The sequence below is a fragment of the Haliaeetus leucocephalus genome, unplaced genomic scaffold (genome assembly GCF_000737465.1).
Source record: "Haliaeetus leucocephalus isolate CR32 unplaced genomic scaffold, Haliaeetus_leucocephalus-4.0 Scaffold848, whole genome shotgun sequence".
In the NCBI taxonomy this organism is placed as follows: Eukaryota; Metazoa; Chordata; class Aves; order Accipitriformes; family Accipitridae; genus Haliaeetus; species Haliaeetus leucocephalus.
In genome coordinates this window covers 1,823,963-1,842,118 of record NW_010973284.1, presented here as the reverse complement: position 1 = coordinate 1,842,118, position 18,156 = coordinate 1,823,963, and the positions used below count along the sequence as shown (strand labels likewise).

Genomic DNA, 18,156 nt, shown 5'->3' with positions numbered 1-18,156 from the left:
TTCTTTCCCGAAAAGAAAAAAATCTGAATATATTATTGTTAGCTGCAAATGCCCATGACTCAGCCATGCAGACATCCAATAGATAATTTCGCAGGCCACTTAAAAAGTATCTTGATCTTTTTGTTTGCCTGGTAAGAATTCTGTATTCACTCTGATGATGCGGGAAATGTGCAGTAAATTTTAGAGCATGCTGAAAATTGCTTACTGCTTCAAGGCCTGGCAAAGAGCCGTGTAGCTGTAAGCTTGAGTTTTAGATTTTCTGTTCTAAGTTGTCCCAAGTCCTGAGCTGTGGTCCATCTGAACCAGAGGAATGCTCAGGTGATTGATCCTACACTAATGTTTTCAAGGTGGATTTTGTCTGGTCAGAGAAATTTAAGGGATGCTGTAATTATGCTCGTTCACTGTTAGTAGTCACTCCAGCAGTCAAAAACAAGGTCCCACTGTATCCGCTTTCTTTCCCCGTCACTCTGCCTCTGCTAACTGTAGGAGGAAATGGCGTAAAGACCACTGTGGCACCTTTATGTCACTCACTGAAAGATGGTTGTAAGGAGCTTTACGCTGGTGGAACAGGGAAAGGTTAGCATAATGAAACTGGATGCCTGGGGTGCAAGGTGAATTTGCTTTGTATCAATAATTTTTTCTCATATTAATAATTGTATTTCTCATTTTGAAAAGTGTGTATTTGCCTTTTCCTCCATAGGAGTTGTTCATGGCTCACTTCAGATCTTCCTCCAAATTTCAGCTCCTTCTAATCTTACAGTTGGCTCTCAGGAGCAGCATTTTTTGGGGCATAATATCATTGAAGCTATTCACAGAAGGAAGCCCTCCTCCCACCACGGTGTTTGCATCATCATTCATTGAATGAAATTATCTCAGTAATGGAAGTTTAGACACATGCCAAATACTGTAGGAATATTAAATTTTTTGGCTTAGTGAGGATAAGCATCTGAAGTACAGCTAGAAAAGTATTTAGACTTACGCTATTGTTTTAGATTTTTAAGGAGAATTAAGAAAGCAGGCCAATTTTTTATTTGTTTATTAGTCTTTTTCCTGCTGTTTTTACACTAGTAGTACAGGTCTTAGAAAACTTTGTGTGAAGTGAGGGAAAGTATGTTCATGATAGTACCCATGGGTGATGAAACAATAATTTTTAATCCTACTTCAGAATAGATATTGAGTTTGTTTGTTTGTTTGTTTGTTTGTTTTTTCAGTGTTTTAATATTGTTGTCGAGTATCTCGCACAATTTGGAAGACAAGATTTCTCTTATTATTTCATACCTAGCTTGTGAACGTTTGCTAGTCATATTTTCATGTCTCCCAGCAAAACCAGACTGGCTTTGTTGTCTATATATTTAAAAACAAACACAAACAATCTTTTTTTTGTTCGTTGCAAAAGAAACAAAAAGGATACCACCCTGTTTTCCCCTCGAGGTCAACTTTTAATAGGCACGTGGGTTTGGAGGGTGTGGGTAACAGGTTTATACCAAGCCCTTTGAGATAAATAGCCAGTGTCTGGGGGTTTGTTCTTTGTATACTTTATGTTCTGCATTAATATTTTGCTGAAATTGTTTTATTTAAATTCTGCATTTTTCTTGGAGCCTGGAACCACAAAGCAGAGAGATTTACATTAATCTACAGTAGACTGTAGCTCTGAACAGAGTTGTGAACATGGTTTAGTCCTTTTTGATTCCTTTTTTCTTTGTCTTTTTTGCTTTAATTATTTATTGTGCCGCTAGTGCAGTACTGCTATATTCTTCCTAACAGACGCATGGCTTTTTCTTGTATAGGCAAGCCTGTTGTCCTGTCCAAAGAAGTGGAGTCTGTTTTGGTGGGTGCTGCTATTCTTGGAGCTTGTGCTTCTGGGGATTTTGTGTCTATACAGGTATGCAGTACCTGATTTTATTTTTTTTTTTTTTTTACAGTTTTAATGCGTTTTTTACACTTTGACATTTGGCACCATGCACAGACTTTAATTCAAGTGGAAAAGTTTGTACCTTCTGCACAGCCGGACGAGAGCCAGCATCGCTTTCTCTCCACCCTCTTTTTAACTCCCTATGTTATTTAGGTGTATTGAAGATTATTTGTCTTTTGACTGTAGGGACATGCAGGTAGAAGCTGCTGTCTATGAAGTTAGGCCATATAATTTTATAGACAAAAGAGGGAATTTGGCAAGGCTCTGATCCTGCAAGAAGGTCACACTTTCATCTCAGTTATATTTGTCCTACTTTCCTTCCTTCGTATTAAGGAATGTTAAACATAAGAAACAACATAGCACTATTTATGCAGTAAAAAATGACACACCTATACCTCTTGTCTTGCCCACAGTGAATGCAGAGTCAATAATGAGGATGGAACTTCATGTTTATTCATGTTATTTCAATCCATTAACAGTTGTAAAAGTAGCAGTAAGGCTTTTATGTTCAGTGGATCAGCCAAAGCATGACTTAGCTGCATTTACATAAACAACAGTAGTATACAGAAACCCAAAGAAGGGTCTGAATACCCAAAATCATATCTGTTTTCCTACCTGGCAATTCCACTAGTATAAGACGTGTCCTCTCCTCATGCTACACAAGGACACTAAACAGTACACTGCATCCAGTTGGACAAAATTATTTATCAGGACACTCCCTAGATACACTTTTCGTTCTAATAACATCAGGTGCAGGTATTTGTAGATGAAATTTTGCACAAAAACTTATCTGAATGCATTTTCTGAATAAGGAGGTCAGCTTCTTAACCTAGTTAAATTGATGCAGTTCTACTGGAATCAATAAAGAGCTCAACATAAGCTAAGGAACTGGGCCGTGTTTGGCATTTTTCCAAATGTGAAATTTTGAAATGTGAATATTCTGCAGTGCTATGTAAGTTAGCAGGAAGAGCAGTTTCATAAGAATTTTTCCATTAAAATTAATCCTATTGCAACAAATATATAAGTACTATATATATATATGTATTTAATAATTCTAGTGCTTGTAAGGAGAACTTGTTTTGATAAATGTAATTTCAGTAGCAACTTTTGGTGACAGGACCTCATATTTAATTCTTACTCTTTTGTTAATCTTCTGCCTTCAAATACATAGATATTTCATTCCAAGTTTAAGATGTTTTCCACTACTATGCAATAACTGAACATCTCAAAACTGATTAAGTCTGTCTTCATAACCATTAGAAAAATCTAATGCTGCAAAATTTTCTGTGATGTGTTTTTATACAGTTTCGGTGTATTCATTTACCTTCAGTTTTTAACCCTGCCCTTATATATAAAAATATTTCAGAAGCATATTCAATAATGTCAGAACAGATATGTATATTTTATACATAGGTACATATATGTCAGCCTGCATAGCACACTCCTTCAAAAATCTTACTGAGTGAAACTAGATCCTTTGAACCAGCCATGTCACAGACTTTTTAATTTTAAAAGTGTGTGCTCTTTTACTGTTATGATATGTCAGGAGGTACTGGCCTCTTTGGAATGGTTTTTGGCTTGTCATAAATACAGTGCAGGTTCTGTGGGTCTTCCTGGAGTAAACTTCTCCTAAGGGCTTACCTGTGACTGTCAGGAGCCGGACTTCATGACTCCTTATGCTCCCTTCCCATTTCTGCTTGAATCAAGTAAGTTAACACAAGCACATAAAGAAAAAGAATAAATACAAATTGCAGTCCGGTGCCTCAGCACTGCATAAGGAGTCTGGTTTCCCAGACGCAGCCTCTGCCTTTTCCAGTGCTTCAGCAGCTGTTTGTGCAAGGTCTGGTTCCAAGGGCTTTGCTGGTCAGCAGGAGTTTCCTTTTGTTTCACTGAGTTACAGGTCAAGCCCATGGGCTTCCCTGGGATATCTCTGAAACAGAAAAGGGGAAAGTAGTTTGGAAACTACTGCTATTATACATCCCACTGGGCATTTGTAGCATGTTTCTTTCCATCATACTGCCTGTGGTGATCACTGGGAGCCAGGTGAGGCCCTGAATCCTATCCAGGATGCCACAACATATCTGCAGTGTGAAGAAACCACCCTCTAAGTGTTTTGGCTTTGTGTGTGTTCAGAAGGTTGTCATCAAAGAGGTCCCACCTGTGGCAATACCAGTTGTATCATGGAGCAAATATGTTAGATAATGTGAAAATACTTTAAAAACAATTCAGCTACATGGGATCAAGAAACGAGAAACTGAATAAATGTGTTTTGGGGGTTGGGGAGGCGTAAATGCATATCTAGCATTGCAGTTCAATAACCTTCTCTTAAATTTATTTTTCTAACACATCTTCCAAAACAAACCTTTCTTAGAGGTGCTGCTGCAAACATTCAGCATTGTTTTACTCTTTGCAAATAACAGAGGTTATTACCTGTCCTCTAATAGATGGTTTATGCTTAATTATTGTGCTTTCCAAAGCTCTTTGTTTGCTCAGTCTAATAGTAAAGGAGAAAATTGAGGGTTTTTTACCAATAACCTCTTTCCTTATGTCTATGGTTGTTTGAAGGGGAATTTTTACTGTATTTGTCCCAGTGACTGGTCACATTTCTCAGAATGATTTTTGGACATTTCCACTCAATGTCAAAATCAAAACATTTAAATGCTATCTGGTTTTCATGGGTTGGCTGTTCTCCGTTTTCTAAAACTCGAGCATCTTTAGGACAGCTTGGAAATAGCACCCAAAGCCAGGATTCTTCAAAATCACTTCTGGTAATCTTAGTCCAGCTTCAACATGCTCTGCTGACAAAAGGACTGGTTGCTGAACAGGCACGTGAAACCCACTAGTGATAACAGTAGCAGTAGTGCTGCCAGGCTTCTGCTAGGGAATGTCGTATGGAAGTACGTGCATGTGTGCTGTGTAGTATGTGCACGGTTGAGTGATGCTTCAGAGAGCTGGTGAGCCTACGGAGCAGGGCTGTTCTTGTGTCTGCGTGCTAAATCTGGTGCTTTGGGGTTGTAACCTGCATTACATGTATGAGTTGACCTGCTCGTGCATTCCGTCAATGTAGGGGTTTGGGGCATGGGGCAACCAAGTCAGATCCACGGCTCCGGCAATCTGCTCTTCACTCTGAAAATCTGGACACACAGACAAGATCCTTAAAGTCTACCAGGGCATCAGTTTTCAAGACAGGAAAGAAGAGATGGGTCTTCTAGGGAAGACCTGACTCTATAGTAACCTTATACAGTAATTAGAGTTAGGCTTTATTTAGCTTAATGGTTAAGAAATGCATTGGATTTGGATGGTATTTCCTTAGGGGTAAAGTATGTGGCTGTGGTGGTTGCTGTTACTCTCATACTCCTGTACTATCCTGATGCCTAGTCCTGTGGCATTCCGTCATTGGGATCTGGAAATGGGGAAGTATCTGCTTCAGAGACACACTGGAGGATGTTTTTTCCAAGGACAGGCACCTTACTTACCTACATATCGCTGTATGATGAACCCAGTCAGAAGTGTATGTGAGACAACAGGATTCTCACCCTTTGCTTTCTTGGGCAGTTGGTCATAGTGGCTGGAACACTAAAGAGCTTTTCCTCTATACTTTGGTATTCCTAAATAAGTTTCTTTTCACAAAGAACCAAGCGCCAGTGTACCTGCTGTCTCTTTTCCCTTTCTATACTACAACAGTGACTATTTGCAGGATGCAGCATTTTGTTCTAATTCTTAATTTTCATATCTTTTTATTTGTATTTTGAGTGATTTGTGGAATAAAGGTTTTCATGCTTTCTATTGACCACATCTGTATTGGTACCAAAATTCTCAGTATGCTGAGCCTTTACAAAGAAGCATTGGAAATGAAGGTTATTGCAAAATTTGTAACCATACAGGTTAATTTGCTAGAATCTAGTGTGGTTTAAAGCTCAAGCCCCCTGAAGCTGCAATTTCATCTTTAGGTAATTCTATCAAGGAAAGATTTATAACCTCCATCTCTCCTGCCTGGTCACCATATGTTGTTGCTTCAAAGAACGTTGACTTCCCTATTTTCCTCTTCATTTACTCTCCCTGCATTTTTCTCCTCTGTGGTAAAACTGAATTAAAACAATTGGTCTATCCTAAAAGAAAAAAGAACATGCAGTATGGTGAGTTCTTCCACATTTCATCTGTTGGTTATTTAGTCTCTAGAATCTCTGGAAAGGGGAGAAAATCTGAAGTTCTTCTTGCAACTTGGGTTATCTTTTAATTTGCCCCTACAAATGCTACACCCTTTTTCTTCTAGTGGTTTTGTTGTTTCTTGATTGTTGTGCCTATGAGCTGTAACACAACCTGGCTGGGTCACAGAAGACAGTGCTGTGTAAAATAGTATGACATAAGGATTTTTGAAATATACACTGTATTTTTGGTTTTTTAAATGCGTGCTGCATTGAATGAAATAACCTTAACGTTGCTGGCTTAGATGGGTCAATTTATTGGTTCTAGCCATTCCTTTCATGCTGAGCAGCAGGATCCTGGTTTTCTATGTGATTGTTTCTGTAGTAAAAATATAGTTTCCGGTTTAGCAAGCCAGCAATTCCTTCTCAGTAAAAATGTTCAATAAATAAATGTCAAAGTTTCCAGTATATCCTCGTTACTCTGCCTCACTTGTATGTAATTGAAAATGGGAAGAAGGTGCTGTTTGATTTGGCAGTCATCCAGCTCTTTTTTTTTTTTTTTTTTTTTGGATAGCCTACTCTTTGGGACAAAGCTGTACACCAGGGAACAGGATTATTGCCTTATAAAATCCTGCAGCCCACTGACTATTCCTTAATTGCATATTAAAGCAATTAATAAAATTACCTGTATGAAACCAGATTACCAGATTTATTTTGGATTTGCTGTCTTAATGTAGGTCATTGTTACTGGCTGATATGGAAGAGAGGAAAGTTTCTATGATTTACTATAATACATTTTACTGATAACTTTCTGTAATCAGCTTTCAGTAATCATTTCTGGTGTAAAACATTGAGCCAGAAATTAAGAGTCTACATGACTACAAGATTTTTCAGGTATAAAATTGACTTTTAAGGGAGGTGTAGTCTTTTCTTTGTTTTGGTTGTTATGCAAGTTGGTGGTATATCCTGCAAAAAGATAGGGAAAAGCTTTTTCATTGTTTTTATAAAGCAGATTGGAGTTATATAAAAATTAGCCGGATTCTATAGAAAGAGGTGTTAGGTAATTACCTAATGTGGATTAGCTGAATTATTTAGCAGCCGTAGCAGCTGAGCAACTGAAGTACCCCGTAGGTACAATTTACAGCCCTGGAAGCAGCCCTAGAAGCTATGTGGATCAGGGTCACCTGGCTCACCTTCAAGATAACAGGCATAGAGTCCATAACTATGAGGGAGATATATTGCAAACGGGAGTTTAAAGTTATGATGGTGCAGGGGAAATGATTCACTTACAACTTTGTACTAAAGGAACTCAGACAAGTTTTGTTTGTGCACTGCTTGGTTATGCTTAATTTAATGGACATCTCCTCTCTGTTGACTAAGGAAGTTGTTGGGTGATATAGCATAGAGGATAAAATCAAAAGCAAAACCCACAGAAAACACAAGTTTTATATAGATCAGCCAGGAAGAACATGAGATATGCTGTGTATCCGCCTCTTAACAATGAAAATGTTACAGACTGTCATGAATGTGAAGAAGTTCTTCAGTGCAACAGTTAGTCCACAGCCTTGGTAATGGACCAACTGGCAATTGTGTATAGACAACATGTCTTAAGAACACCCATAAATAGTACTGGGCCATATTCAACATTTCTGCTGACAAACTGGAGGGGATTAGGCTATTTCCATTTCTGGATCAGGCAGTCTCTGGTGTAATTTTGTTCCACTTATTTCAATGGATGTGCTTCAGTTGATGATCCGATCCTCTATTCCTCTTCCAAAGCATTACCTGTCAGGTCATGGATTGAAATTAATACAAGCGTCTTCTTGATTTCCATATTTTCAAAAGCAAGAACCAAGTGACAGATCAGGGAGGGGATAGTTTTTTCCTTAGAAATGGTAATAACTTGGGAAATCAAAAGAGGAAATAAAATGACTTCTCCCTGTTGAGTTAGGGAATGTTGCCTTCCCTCATCTCATTAAAAATTTAAAGCACTCTTGGTTTTGAGCAGGGTGAATTAGTAATTAAGTGCTATAATCAACTTGTGTAAACATAATATTGAAGGAGAGCAGCGAGTTAATCATTTCGTTGGCTTGCCTTACCCAATTAATGCACCTTTTAGTAAAAGCCTTCCTGCCGTGTTGGGATGGTTTTTTTTTTCTCCTGTTCCCTTAATCAGAGGATTTTGGAAAGGCAGAGGAAGGAGATGGTTGTTCTTAGGCACCATGCTGTACACAAGGAGTGTTTTAAGGTGCTGTGATCTTGCCTTCCTTCTCTTCAAAAGCTCCAGATTTGTACCTGTAGAGTTTGAGCCCAAGTTGTAGTGGATACCATCCTTGGGCAAAGCTAGGTAACAGCTCTTGCTTTTCTGAGTAGTGTATTGGCTGGGTATGGCCTCTTCATCTAAGTGATTTATTAAAAAATTCCTTCCTGGATTGTATATGATCAGTCTCAATTGACAGGACATGTGCTCCGTTAAAAAAATGACTTTAAATTTCAGTGCATAGCTTATGTATCTACTGTTAGAGAGAGTATTCTAATGGTGAAAAGAGCTGAATCTTCATAGTCCATTCATTTTTTGTTCTCTCACTTATGACTGGCAGCAAAGTTGTGAAGGGATGTCATGGACAGTTCATGATGTGGACTCTACTGCTTGCTGAGAACCAAACTGTTTTCCATGTAAGCAGCTAAGATGTTCAATGGCTGTGGACTCAAAGCAGTGACTCAGCAGTAGAAGAACTCTATCCCTTTACCTCTTTGCTTGGTGTTTTGACACTGAAATACATCTTTGCCTAATTGAAAGGGTTTTTTTCTCTTGTGTAATAAAGTTAGATTCAATATGGCATGCATGAAACCACCAAGATACTGGCAATGCCTCTGGCTTTTGTATAGAGTCAGCTGCCTTCTTACCAGAAATCTTTAGAGAAATATAGATGAGAGAGAAAAATTAAAAGGCAGTGATTTGATGGCCACTGTCCAGTTCCTTGTGGCCTAGTGTTTATTGTACAAAGAGTGCCTTTTTAGTTAGCATATTTTGGCCTTACTGTCAGAAGCCTTTGCAGTAAGGGTAAAAAAAACGGATGAATCACAACTACTCTTTTGCCCTAAGGATGATCCTTCTGTATTAAAGCTGAGAAATATAAATGCTTGTCTGTCTCTGCCAAGCACAGAATGAGCTTTCAATCACTTTGAGAGTGTGATTTTTTTTTTTTATTTTTTTTTCACTTTTCAAGCCGCAATAAATACGCAGAAGCATTTCTTACTTTCTTTCAGCTGGCTTCAGTGGACAGTATTTCCATATAGTTGGAAATCCTCTCTTGGTGGGAGTTAAATCACACATACAAGCACTACTACTTAGTCAAACAGCTGAGATGTGGCTGTAGCTGATAGCACGATGCTTTCACAAAAGTGCTAAGAAAAGTACCCTCTGTCTTGTTGCTGTTTACTGACATGTGATACTGGTTGACATCTGTTGCCCTTCTCATTTGAGGACTGTTTGCTTTACTAACTTTAACATTTCCACATTGCTATGCTGTTGGAAGTGCAGATACACAAATCTCCTTGGAGTCCCCAAGGTCCTTTTAGGAGAAGCAGAGCTGCCATCATTTGATATCATCCTGCTGGCTGCCTTTTATATTGGAGTTGAGAGAAATAACTCTGTTGCTGTTAAATGTTCTTGGTGGAGTGCAAAGTCTAATGCTATATGTTGTCATACATTTGATGTATTATCAGATCAGTACATGCTGTACAGTAGTGTTTGGTTCATTGTCACCTTAGATGATTTGTAGTTGGTTTATATCACTTGAAATTATTACAGGTAAAAACTTGTCTAAGAAAATGTCAAAGTTTGTTGTAGCAGGTCATATAGCTACTGAAATGACAGATGATCTTAGTCCATAATCATAATGCAAAATTCTCAGTTAATGTAAATCAGTATTGCTCCAGGATTTCAGAGGAGTGACACCAGTTTACTCCAGTGCCCTGATCCAATCAAGCACTTAGGTACATCATCTAACTTTCAAGTAGGCAAGAAGCTCAGTTGAAGATAAGCAGGACTGCCCATGTGCTGAAGTACTTTACTGGATCAGAGCCCAAACAGGAATCTGACACACAGTTCACTGGTAGATGACGCATCTTGAAATGATAAATGCTATTAGAGCTCTTGCAGTTGGTTCATATTATTACCCATTCAGAACCAAGTTGTGGGTGCTATAGGTAATAGGACACAAAGGCGGTGTCTTTTGTTAAGTGCTGTCCTTTTGTGGAAACTTAGCATGGTCCATTTTAAATGTCAGCCAGTACACAAATGTTCAGATTTGGAATTTCTCAGTAACTCTTTAATGATAAGGAAAGGCAGCTGCAGTAAGTCAGTGTAATATATTGGCTATAACAGAACTACCCATTCACGTTAGCTGAGTGTTTGGCACAGAAATACTAACGTTGGAGGCAACAATCTCAGAAATCCAGGACTTAAAGATATGGCCGTATTATTTTTCTAAAAGTAGGTGGTTTAATGAAATACCACACTAATGAAATGAAACGTGGCCTTTTATTTGGACATCAGTGGAAGGAGATGAGGCACTGTGTGTTGGGATATCAATGTGACTTACCTGTTTATTAGTTCTGGCTGAGAGTGGTGATAAAGATTTTATTACTTATTTTTCACATTTATGAAGATGGACTGAAAAGGTAATAAAGACCTCTTAGAGGCTCGAATGACCAAACAAATCTATTTAATCCTCTGTCTTTATGCTGAAGGTGTAGCTGGCCTTGCTCATTGGCATAGCTCCATTGACTTCACCTGAGTTCTGTATCTGGCATGCACATAACCCGATTACCGTGTTAGAAGCAACCATATGTATGTAAATGTAACCTCTTCTGTCTGTAGGCTCAACACGTATATCGTCATGGCTTTTAGCTTTTAATAAACTCACATCAGCTGATGTTGGCAAAGAATAAGATTTACTGTTTTGTTAATCTGCAGAAGTTGAGACTCTTACTAAACCAATGGTATGCTTCTCATCTGTCAGTAAGCCCAAGACCTGGCAAGCAGGAGAAAATATGCTGCCTAGAATAGTTCAGGTTCTGCTGCTGCATATTTTTGTAACAAACCATGAAATGACCATGGTGGAGTTTGTCTAAGGAGATGTACAATTAGTTGATTTTTTTTTTCAAGCAAACTAAGGCTAAGATCAGCTTGTAGAGGTAGTTTAATAGTATCACAATGTTACGGTTTTTCTAGCTTGCTGGCCCTGTCTTTTCTTGAGGAAAGCCATAAATATGAGGAAACCATAAATGTGTCTTTATAGTAGATAGATACATTCTTTAAAATGTACTGTGATCCATCTCCTTTCTATTTTAAGGACAGATTGTACCCACATACCCAGAGACATAGCTGAAGTCATTTGGACCTTGGACTCCCCTTCTGTCCAGGCCATTTAAGCAGGGAAAAGTGTGATAGCAATATTTTATAGGAAGGATGAGTACAAAGGAGGATACCATGGATCCTTTGTAACTGTCAGTAGCCAATAAGTTCCTTTTCAGAGCTTGCCTTGCTTAAATGATGTTCGGGATGTCAAACAAGTTAAAGTCTCTCTGCCCTCACCTCTTCAGTAGCTGAGCAGAACAACCTTCAAGTTATGCACTGGAGAATTGGAAACTCAATCTGGCTACATTGTGAGATTAATTTTCCATCTGGGATTTGCACTCTTGCTATGTCAGCGCAGGGGATCAGACTGTTCTGTGGCAAAGCACAAGCATGTAGAGTCACAGCGCTAGCTGTCTGAAATGCTTGAGGTTTTTTCACAATAATTTTTTTGAAGGACGTTATGATCACTTAGTTGTGGGATTTGATGCCAGTAGTTTGTACCACCAGGACATACTTTTGCCACTCTATATTTGAAAAAGTTTTATAACTTACATATACTATGTTGTCCTTTCTCCTAAAGATGTCTAGAGGGGTTTGTTTCTCAAAATTTGCCCTGTTTGTATGGTTTAACAAGACTCTGTTTATTATCTAGGCATTTCTAATACATTTAATTTTATTGTGGTTAACAGTAAAGACATTTTTCTTTATTCCCTTTCATATAATCATGGATCTGAAATGGTAGAGGAGAGATCCCGTAACCTTTATTAGTTTTATTAGCAATAGAAGGCGGTTGCTTTATTAGCATACTGGCTTTCCTCATTCTCAGAATTGGAATCCAGTTCCCGTTCTCCTTTCTTTGTTCAGCTAAGTCATAGGTTCTTGTTTCCTTGGTTTCTTAGATACAGACATATAACAACCATTCCCAACTCTTGCTTGCTTTCTTGTTTTGAAGCAACTTTTCACACATTTCTGGGGCACCGTTTGATACTAGAAATTGGGACAGTGACATGTAGAGAGAATCCATATGAAATTGCTTCATGGCTCTGTTCTGTTTTTGCTGGGACAAGTGTTTACCTAATTATTAGCAAGACCATAATTGTCACTCTTGAGGGAAATCTAGGCAGAAAGGCTAACCACCAAGCGGGCATGGAAAAGCATAAGTTGCTGATTTTTGCACAGATACTCCTCCAGATGAGGGTTGGAAAACATTAGAACAACATGAATAAGGAGAACCGCTGTGCCCATATCTTGCTGGGCCTTACAAGTGTGTATAAACAGTGAAAGTGAGTTGCATTGTCATCTTTCACAAGTGCACTTTTCAGCTGAGAATGATTTATAGGCCATGTACTCAATGTGTAGTACTCTTAGGAGTTGCATTCACCAAAGCATTACTAACCTTCCGTACGTAAATGTATTTTGACCCATGTAGAGTCTGTTTGTGTGAGCACCTGCTGTAAGTTGCTGTTTTCTGCACAGCTTCCAGATAGTCCTTTACCAGGTAGAAATTTTAGGGAGGAGTGTGGGTGTGGAAGCTCTGATGGGAGCACATCATTTTGTCAAGGAACAGTGTAAAGGGATGTGCACTGCACTCCTCGCTGAGCAGAGCGGAGTGGTTAGATCTCACCATGTCACATCTTTTGGAGCTCTGGAAGCACAAAGGACCTTCCAAGAGAAAACACTCTGGAAAATAAACCAATTTCTCATAAAAATTTTCTCCTCTGAAGAATCTCTCCTCAACAAGAGTATGTGTGGAGGGCTGTACCATCACCAAGCCCAAGCTCCCCCTCCCAAAATTGTGGGGTGGAGGATGATAATGTGTCGCATTTGGAAAGTCCCTTTGTTGCCCAGCCCTGTAGCTCAGAACTGAGTTAAACGCCTTGGATATATTCAGCAAAACGTTGCTGAGTCTAGCAGCCTTCTGTCAGACTCCTTTTGCTTTCAGAATGCCTGGTAAGACTTGATTTTTGCCTAATTTTCCCAGACTAGTGTCTTCCTATCTGCTGTCATGAAATCACTAGTATCTGTTAACTTTAAGTAGTTTAGGTATTGAATCCTGTATCTTTAGACTAGACTGAGGGAAGTTTGAGTGCCTTACAGCAGATAAATTGGATATGTGTTAGCTTCTAGGTTGGAAGCTGGCACTTAGCTTAGGTGAAAGAGATGAGTAATGGCCCTGAAGATGCTAAGCTGTTTGAAGCCCTTCTGATAAATGGGGTCTTTTTGTGATGAGCTATCCTCACGTTCTTTGACTGGTTGGTATAAAAGCTTTGTATATACAAGCACATTACTCATTATTTACTGGTCCTGGTTGTAAGGTTGTTTAATTTTGCAATAGTCCCATCTAAGGGATGATTCTTGCATTGCATGAAAGGGAGACCAAGCTTTGCTTTTCATTTGCTTTGTATAACTTTGTCCCTGTAGAAACACTGGCTAGCCAGCACATTTGCCATAAGATGCAAAATGCCAAACTTGTGGCTTTCTGGACATGGAAGTTCCACTCATCCCAGAGAAGAACCACAGGACTGGCATGGAAAGAGAATAAAAGAAACATGAGAAAGAAGATAGGTGTGGTGGAGAATGGGGCTTTTCTTTTTTGGCAGTAAATCCCCAATATCCCTGCCATCTCCCTCTCCCTACTCCCACTCTTATTTCATCTTATTCCTCTTCTTTTGTTTTCTCTCTCTCTTTCCATGCTCTTTCTGTATCGCAGTCCCTTACCTGTGTCCTCACGTAATAAAAAGCAAAGAGGGGATGAGCTTGTGGCTCATTCAGTGCTGCTCCCTCAGGTCTACTCTCAAGGCTTGTAGGACTTCAGTAAAGTGTTGTGGTGTATCCTCTGTTTTATGGGTACAGCACAGCCACACAGCACTGACTGGGCTGTGCCAGTGTTCTTGGACTGGAAGAGGAAAGATTTGTGATGGCATTGATCACAGTGCTAAAATAAACCGCCCTCCCTTAGCCAGAGGGATATGAGTTTGTAAATGCCAGCATTTTATACACAAAAGGAAGGACACTGGCTAAGGAAGCCAGCTGCCTAGGTTAGCTGTTCAAGATCGGAAAATGGCAAGTCTTTAAAAGCAAAGAGACAGAGAAAGTCATTTATATTAAAACAAACTCTGTCATGAGTCATTTGACTTCTTTTTCTCTTACACACATAGTTTATGTCTCAGGCCTTCTAAGGCCCGAGTAACATCTGATACTCTTTAGGCTGAGCCGGCTCTAATAAGAGTAGGTTCCTGCTTCCAGTTACAGTGTACCACTTAGAACTCTGTTTAATTTGAGTCTTGTGTTTACAGGCTGTGACTATTACTTATTTGTCATTTTTATGGTAATAGAAAAGATTGTTTGTCTGTGATTCAGTCCCAGGCATGCCGTTGAATAGTTCTGGATCCTCAGCAGCAGCAGAAGAAAAGTGGCCCGAGAGGGGCTTTTACTTTTTGCCTCATTCGTTTTCCTCATGCAGCTTCGGTCATGCAGGTCAGCAGGCACGAGTGGGGAGGCAGGTCCCTTGCCATCCCTCCCAACCACTACCTCAGTCTAACAATATCAGCAGAGCATTGCTCCACATTTCTCACACAGTTTGCATATGAGCTGCATGTGATTTTTCTTCCCTTATACTTTAAAAAAGCCAACACCCAAGCGTACACTGTCTGAAAAATACAGCTTTTCCTTTTTTGCCATTTTTCTTTCTTTGGTCCTCTCCCTTTCCTTTGTCTCCTCCCTTCTCCTCCCAGGTTTTTGTTTAAATATTTTTATCAGGTGCTTCAGGTGCAGAAATAGCTAATTGCAGCTAGAAAATATGAAAGGTGTATGAATTCTTCAAGCCTTGTTAACTGCTTCTACCAAGGCCTATACAGACCTGAAAGGGGAAAGTGAAACACAGACAAAGGTCAGAAAAGCTTTGTCCCACTCCAAAGCTTACAGGGCCAGTGTTCAAACATCCCAGCCAGCTTCCCTGGGCAAGGATAACCCTCTGGGCCCGCTGCTAAAAGTGACTGCACCTTAATTAAGCAGCATGACTCTTGTTCCCCCTAGTGGCTAATTACACAGGATCTGTTTCACACGAGCATTTCATTTAGCTGCCTTTGAACTTTCCTGCCTAATTTTCCTCCCATCCACATTTTTTGCTATGTTTTGTAACTTTCTCAATTTCTCCGAATGATGGCATTTGCCATTCTTTTGATTGTGACTTCAGAAAGCAGGAAAACGTACTGTGCATCAATAATACCTTATATCTGCAACATAGCAATAGGATTTAGGGTTGGAGAGGTTTTTGCACATATTCCACCCATTCATGCTGGTTTTTTTCTGCAGTGTTAGCAGTAATGGTTAAGGAAGAAGGGCTTTTCTTTGTTTATCAGCATCCCTGTTCATATTGTAACTCCTCAAGTATGAGCAGATACAAATGTCCAGAAATGTTTGTCACCTCAAATCAGCAGGCTTGTTTAAAGTCCTTGAGATAAGAACTGAATTGGCTGGCTTTACGGATCAAACAAATACCACGTAAAATGTAGTGTCGTATTTCTTAGTGACAGAGAAAAAAAGCTGTATTTGCCAATGTAGTTCTTATTAGCAGCCTGGTAATGGGAGATAATGCATATATTGGGTGACACACTGTCATCAGCAGTACTAGTTCAAACCTAACCTAAGCTACTCTAGTATCAAGTTCTTCTGAGTTTACCTCGGTATAAATAAAACAGAATTTTGCAATGAGAAAACAATGTGTGTTACCTAACTTGAGAGTCAGAGTACATGGGCTTTATTCCCAGCTTTGCCACTGACTCGGTCTGTGACTTTGGGCAAGTTGTTTAACTTTGTTCCTCATCCAGCTGATTTGTGAAGCAGATGTAGTGATGTTTAAGTACCTCAGAGGCTGGTGTTATAGTTATGTTAAAGGTGATAGAATGAAAAGTGCCAAGAAAATCTGTGATGATGCTAATGGTGTTGCTCTGGTGGATTAAAATAAGTAAGAATGAAAAGGCCTGTAGACTGACAACCCAGTTGCACATAATTGGAACATCTTTTGACTTCTGAATGGGAAAACAAAGTCTTACTTTAGAACTGCAACGAGTTTATTATGTGTGGTAATTTTCATTACTATGTATGTAATGACAGATGGCCTATGCAGTATGGCATGAATACAACTCTAAAGTTTATATCAATTTTTCATATTTACAGCATTCATGACTTTTAAACGTTGTGTTCATTTACAATGAAATGCACTTCATGTGGACAATTCTTGTTTTTAGAAAATATTTGGGCAGGAATGGGAGACCACATCCTTTAAAGCAGAAACTCATGGTTTGTATTGGCAATTCCTTAGGAACAACAAAGGCTAATTCAAGACCAGCATTTTCATTCACAGGCTTGTAGCTTTAGACATCTATTGCTGTATCTAACACGTAACTGAGAGAGACTGGGTGCTGTTTTTGCTCAAGTTGCAGTTGAAGACATTTGCTGGAGACTTCTGAAAATCAGATGTTATCCTTTTTTGACTGCAGTGGGATCAGGATTAGCAGAAACAACAGATGCATCTTGCATTGCTGAGCATTTTTTGATTTGCATCTGAAACTGGTTTGTGACAGGTCAGTAACCCAATGAATGTAATGTAAAACATTCAACAGGATAAGACCTCCTCTTTATAACTGTATCCTTTTTCTTGCATGCCTGGGTTGTATTTTTTTTTAATTAAGTTACTGAGTTGTAGATGGCCTGCATTCCTTCTGTTCCTGTAAAAATGAAATGACTGACAGCTTTTCAATTGCACATGGTCCTACTGTTGGTAGGATGGGATCCTACCAAATTTTTGATGTATTATATATAGAGAGAAAAGATTGTTGAGCATGAGAAAACCGCTCTTATCAGGCAGTATAGTTGGATCTGCTATTGATCTGGTTTGATTTTATATAGATCTTCACAAATTATTCTAATACCAATAACCAAGCCAGCGCAGAACAACGGGTAAGTGCACTTAGAAAAGTTGTACAGTAAAATTAAGACTTTCATCGGAGAAAAGTAATTTAATTTCCCTCCCCCCTTTCTAGACTTGTCACAGCCAAAGAAATACCTTTGAACAAAAACTGGCTTTTATTTTAGATTTGCTGTATTAAGCAATTTCCAAAGTACAAAATTGCTGCTAATGGAAAAGCGAAACAAATCTGGGATTTTGAGCTAGTAGAGTATTCGTGCAAGTAATTAGCCTGTACAAAAGGAGCATTCATCTTGAAATGACAGATAAGCGCTAAGGACAGGATTGAAAACTGTAAATATGTTAGCACTTTGAGCGAGAGCAGAGCTTCAGCACTTGTTAGACTCATCAGCTGCTGTAAACAATATGGATCTTTGAAATGATCTCTGCCGAGATCTCAGCACATTAGATAATGATATAGTTGTTCATTTTTGCTTCTTCTGTTTTGTTTTTTCTTTCAGAAAGTACTTTCTGCAAAGAATAGTCCTGTGATGCTGCCAGCACACACACTTATCTTCCTCCATGAGCAGACCCAGTGAGGGCTGCAGAGTCACTGTGGGGAGTAAAGAACAAGCCTGCAGAGCTGGGCTCTGCGTTTCCCAATTTATGCATGAGTGAGGAACAGTATGTGCAGCTGCAGTACAACTTTCCTCTCATGGCTGTGCCTCTACTCAAGGCTAGGAAAGGCTCTTTGAGGTCATCCAGGCTCAGTTCACAGTTAGGAGGCTTCTTCAAGTATGATTTTAAAAGGCAAGCTGTTCAGGTG

The 18,156-nt window shown here is 39.2% G+C and overlaps 1 protein-coding gene across 2 annotated transcripts in view; it reads left to right on the top strand.

Annotated features, from left to right (window-relative positions):
* Positions 1 to 18,156, top strand: part of FGGY (FGGY carbohydrate kinase domain containing) — a 134,551-nt gene that overhangs the window by 103,567 nt on the left and 12,828 nt on the right. For both annotated transcript variants that reach the window (XM_010582314.1, XM_010582313.1), the window contains one exon: positions 1,788 to 1,882. In XM_010582314.1, the coding sequence (XP_010580616.1) occupies positions 1,788 to 1,882 (95 nt within the window). The remainder of the gene's footprint in view (positions 1 to 1,787; positions 1,883 to 18,156) is intronic.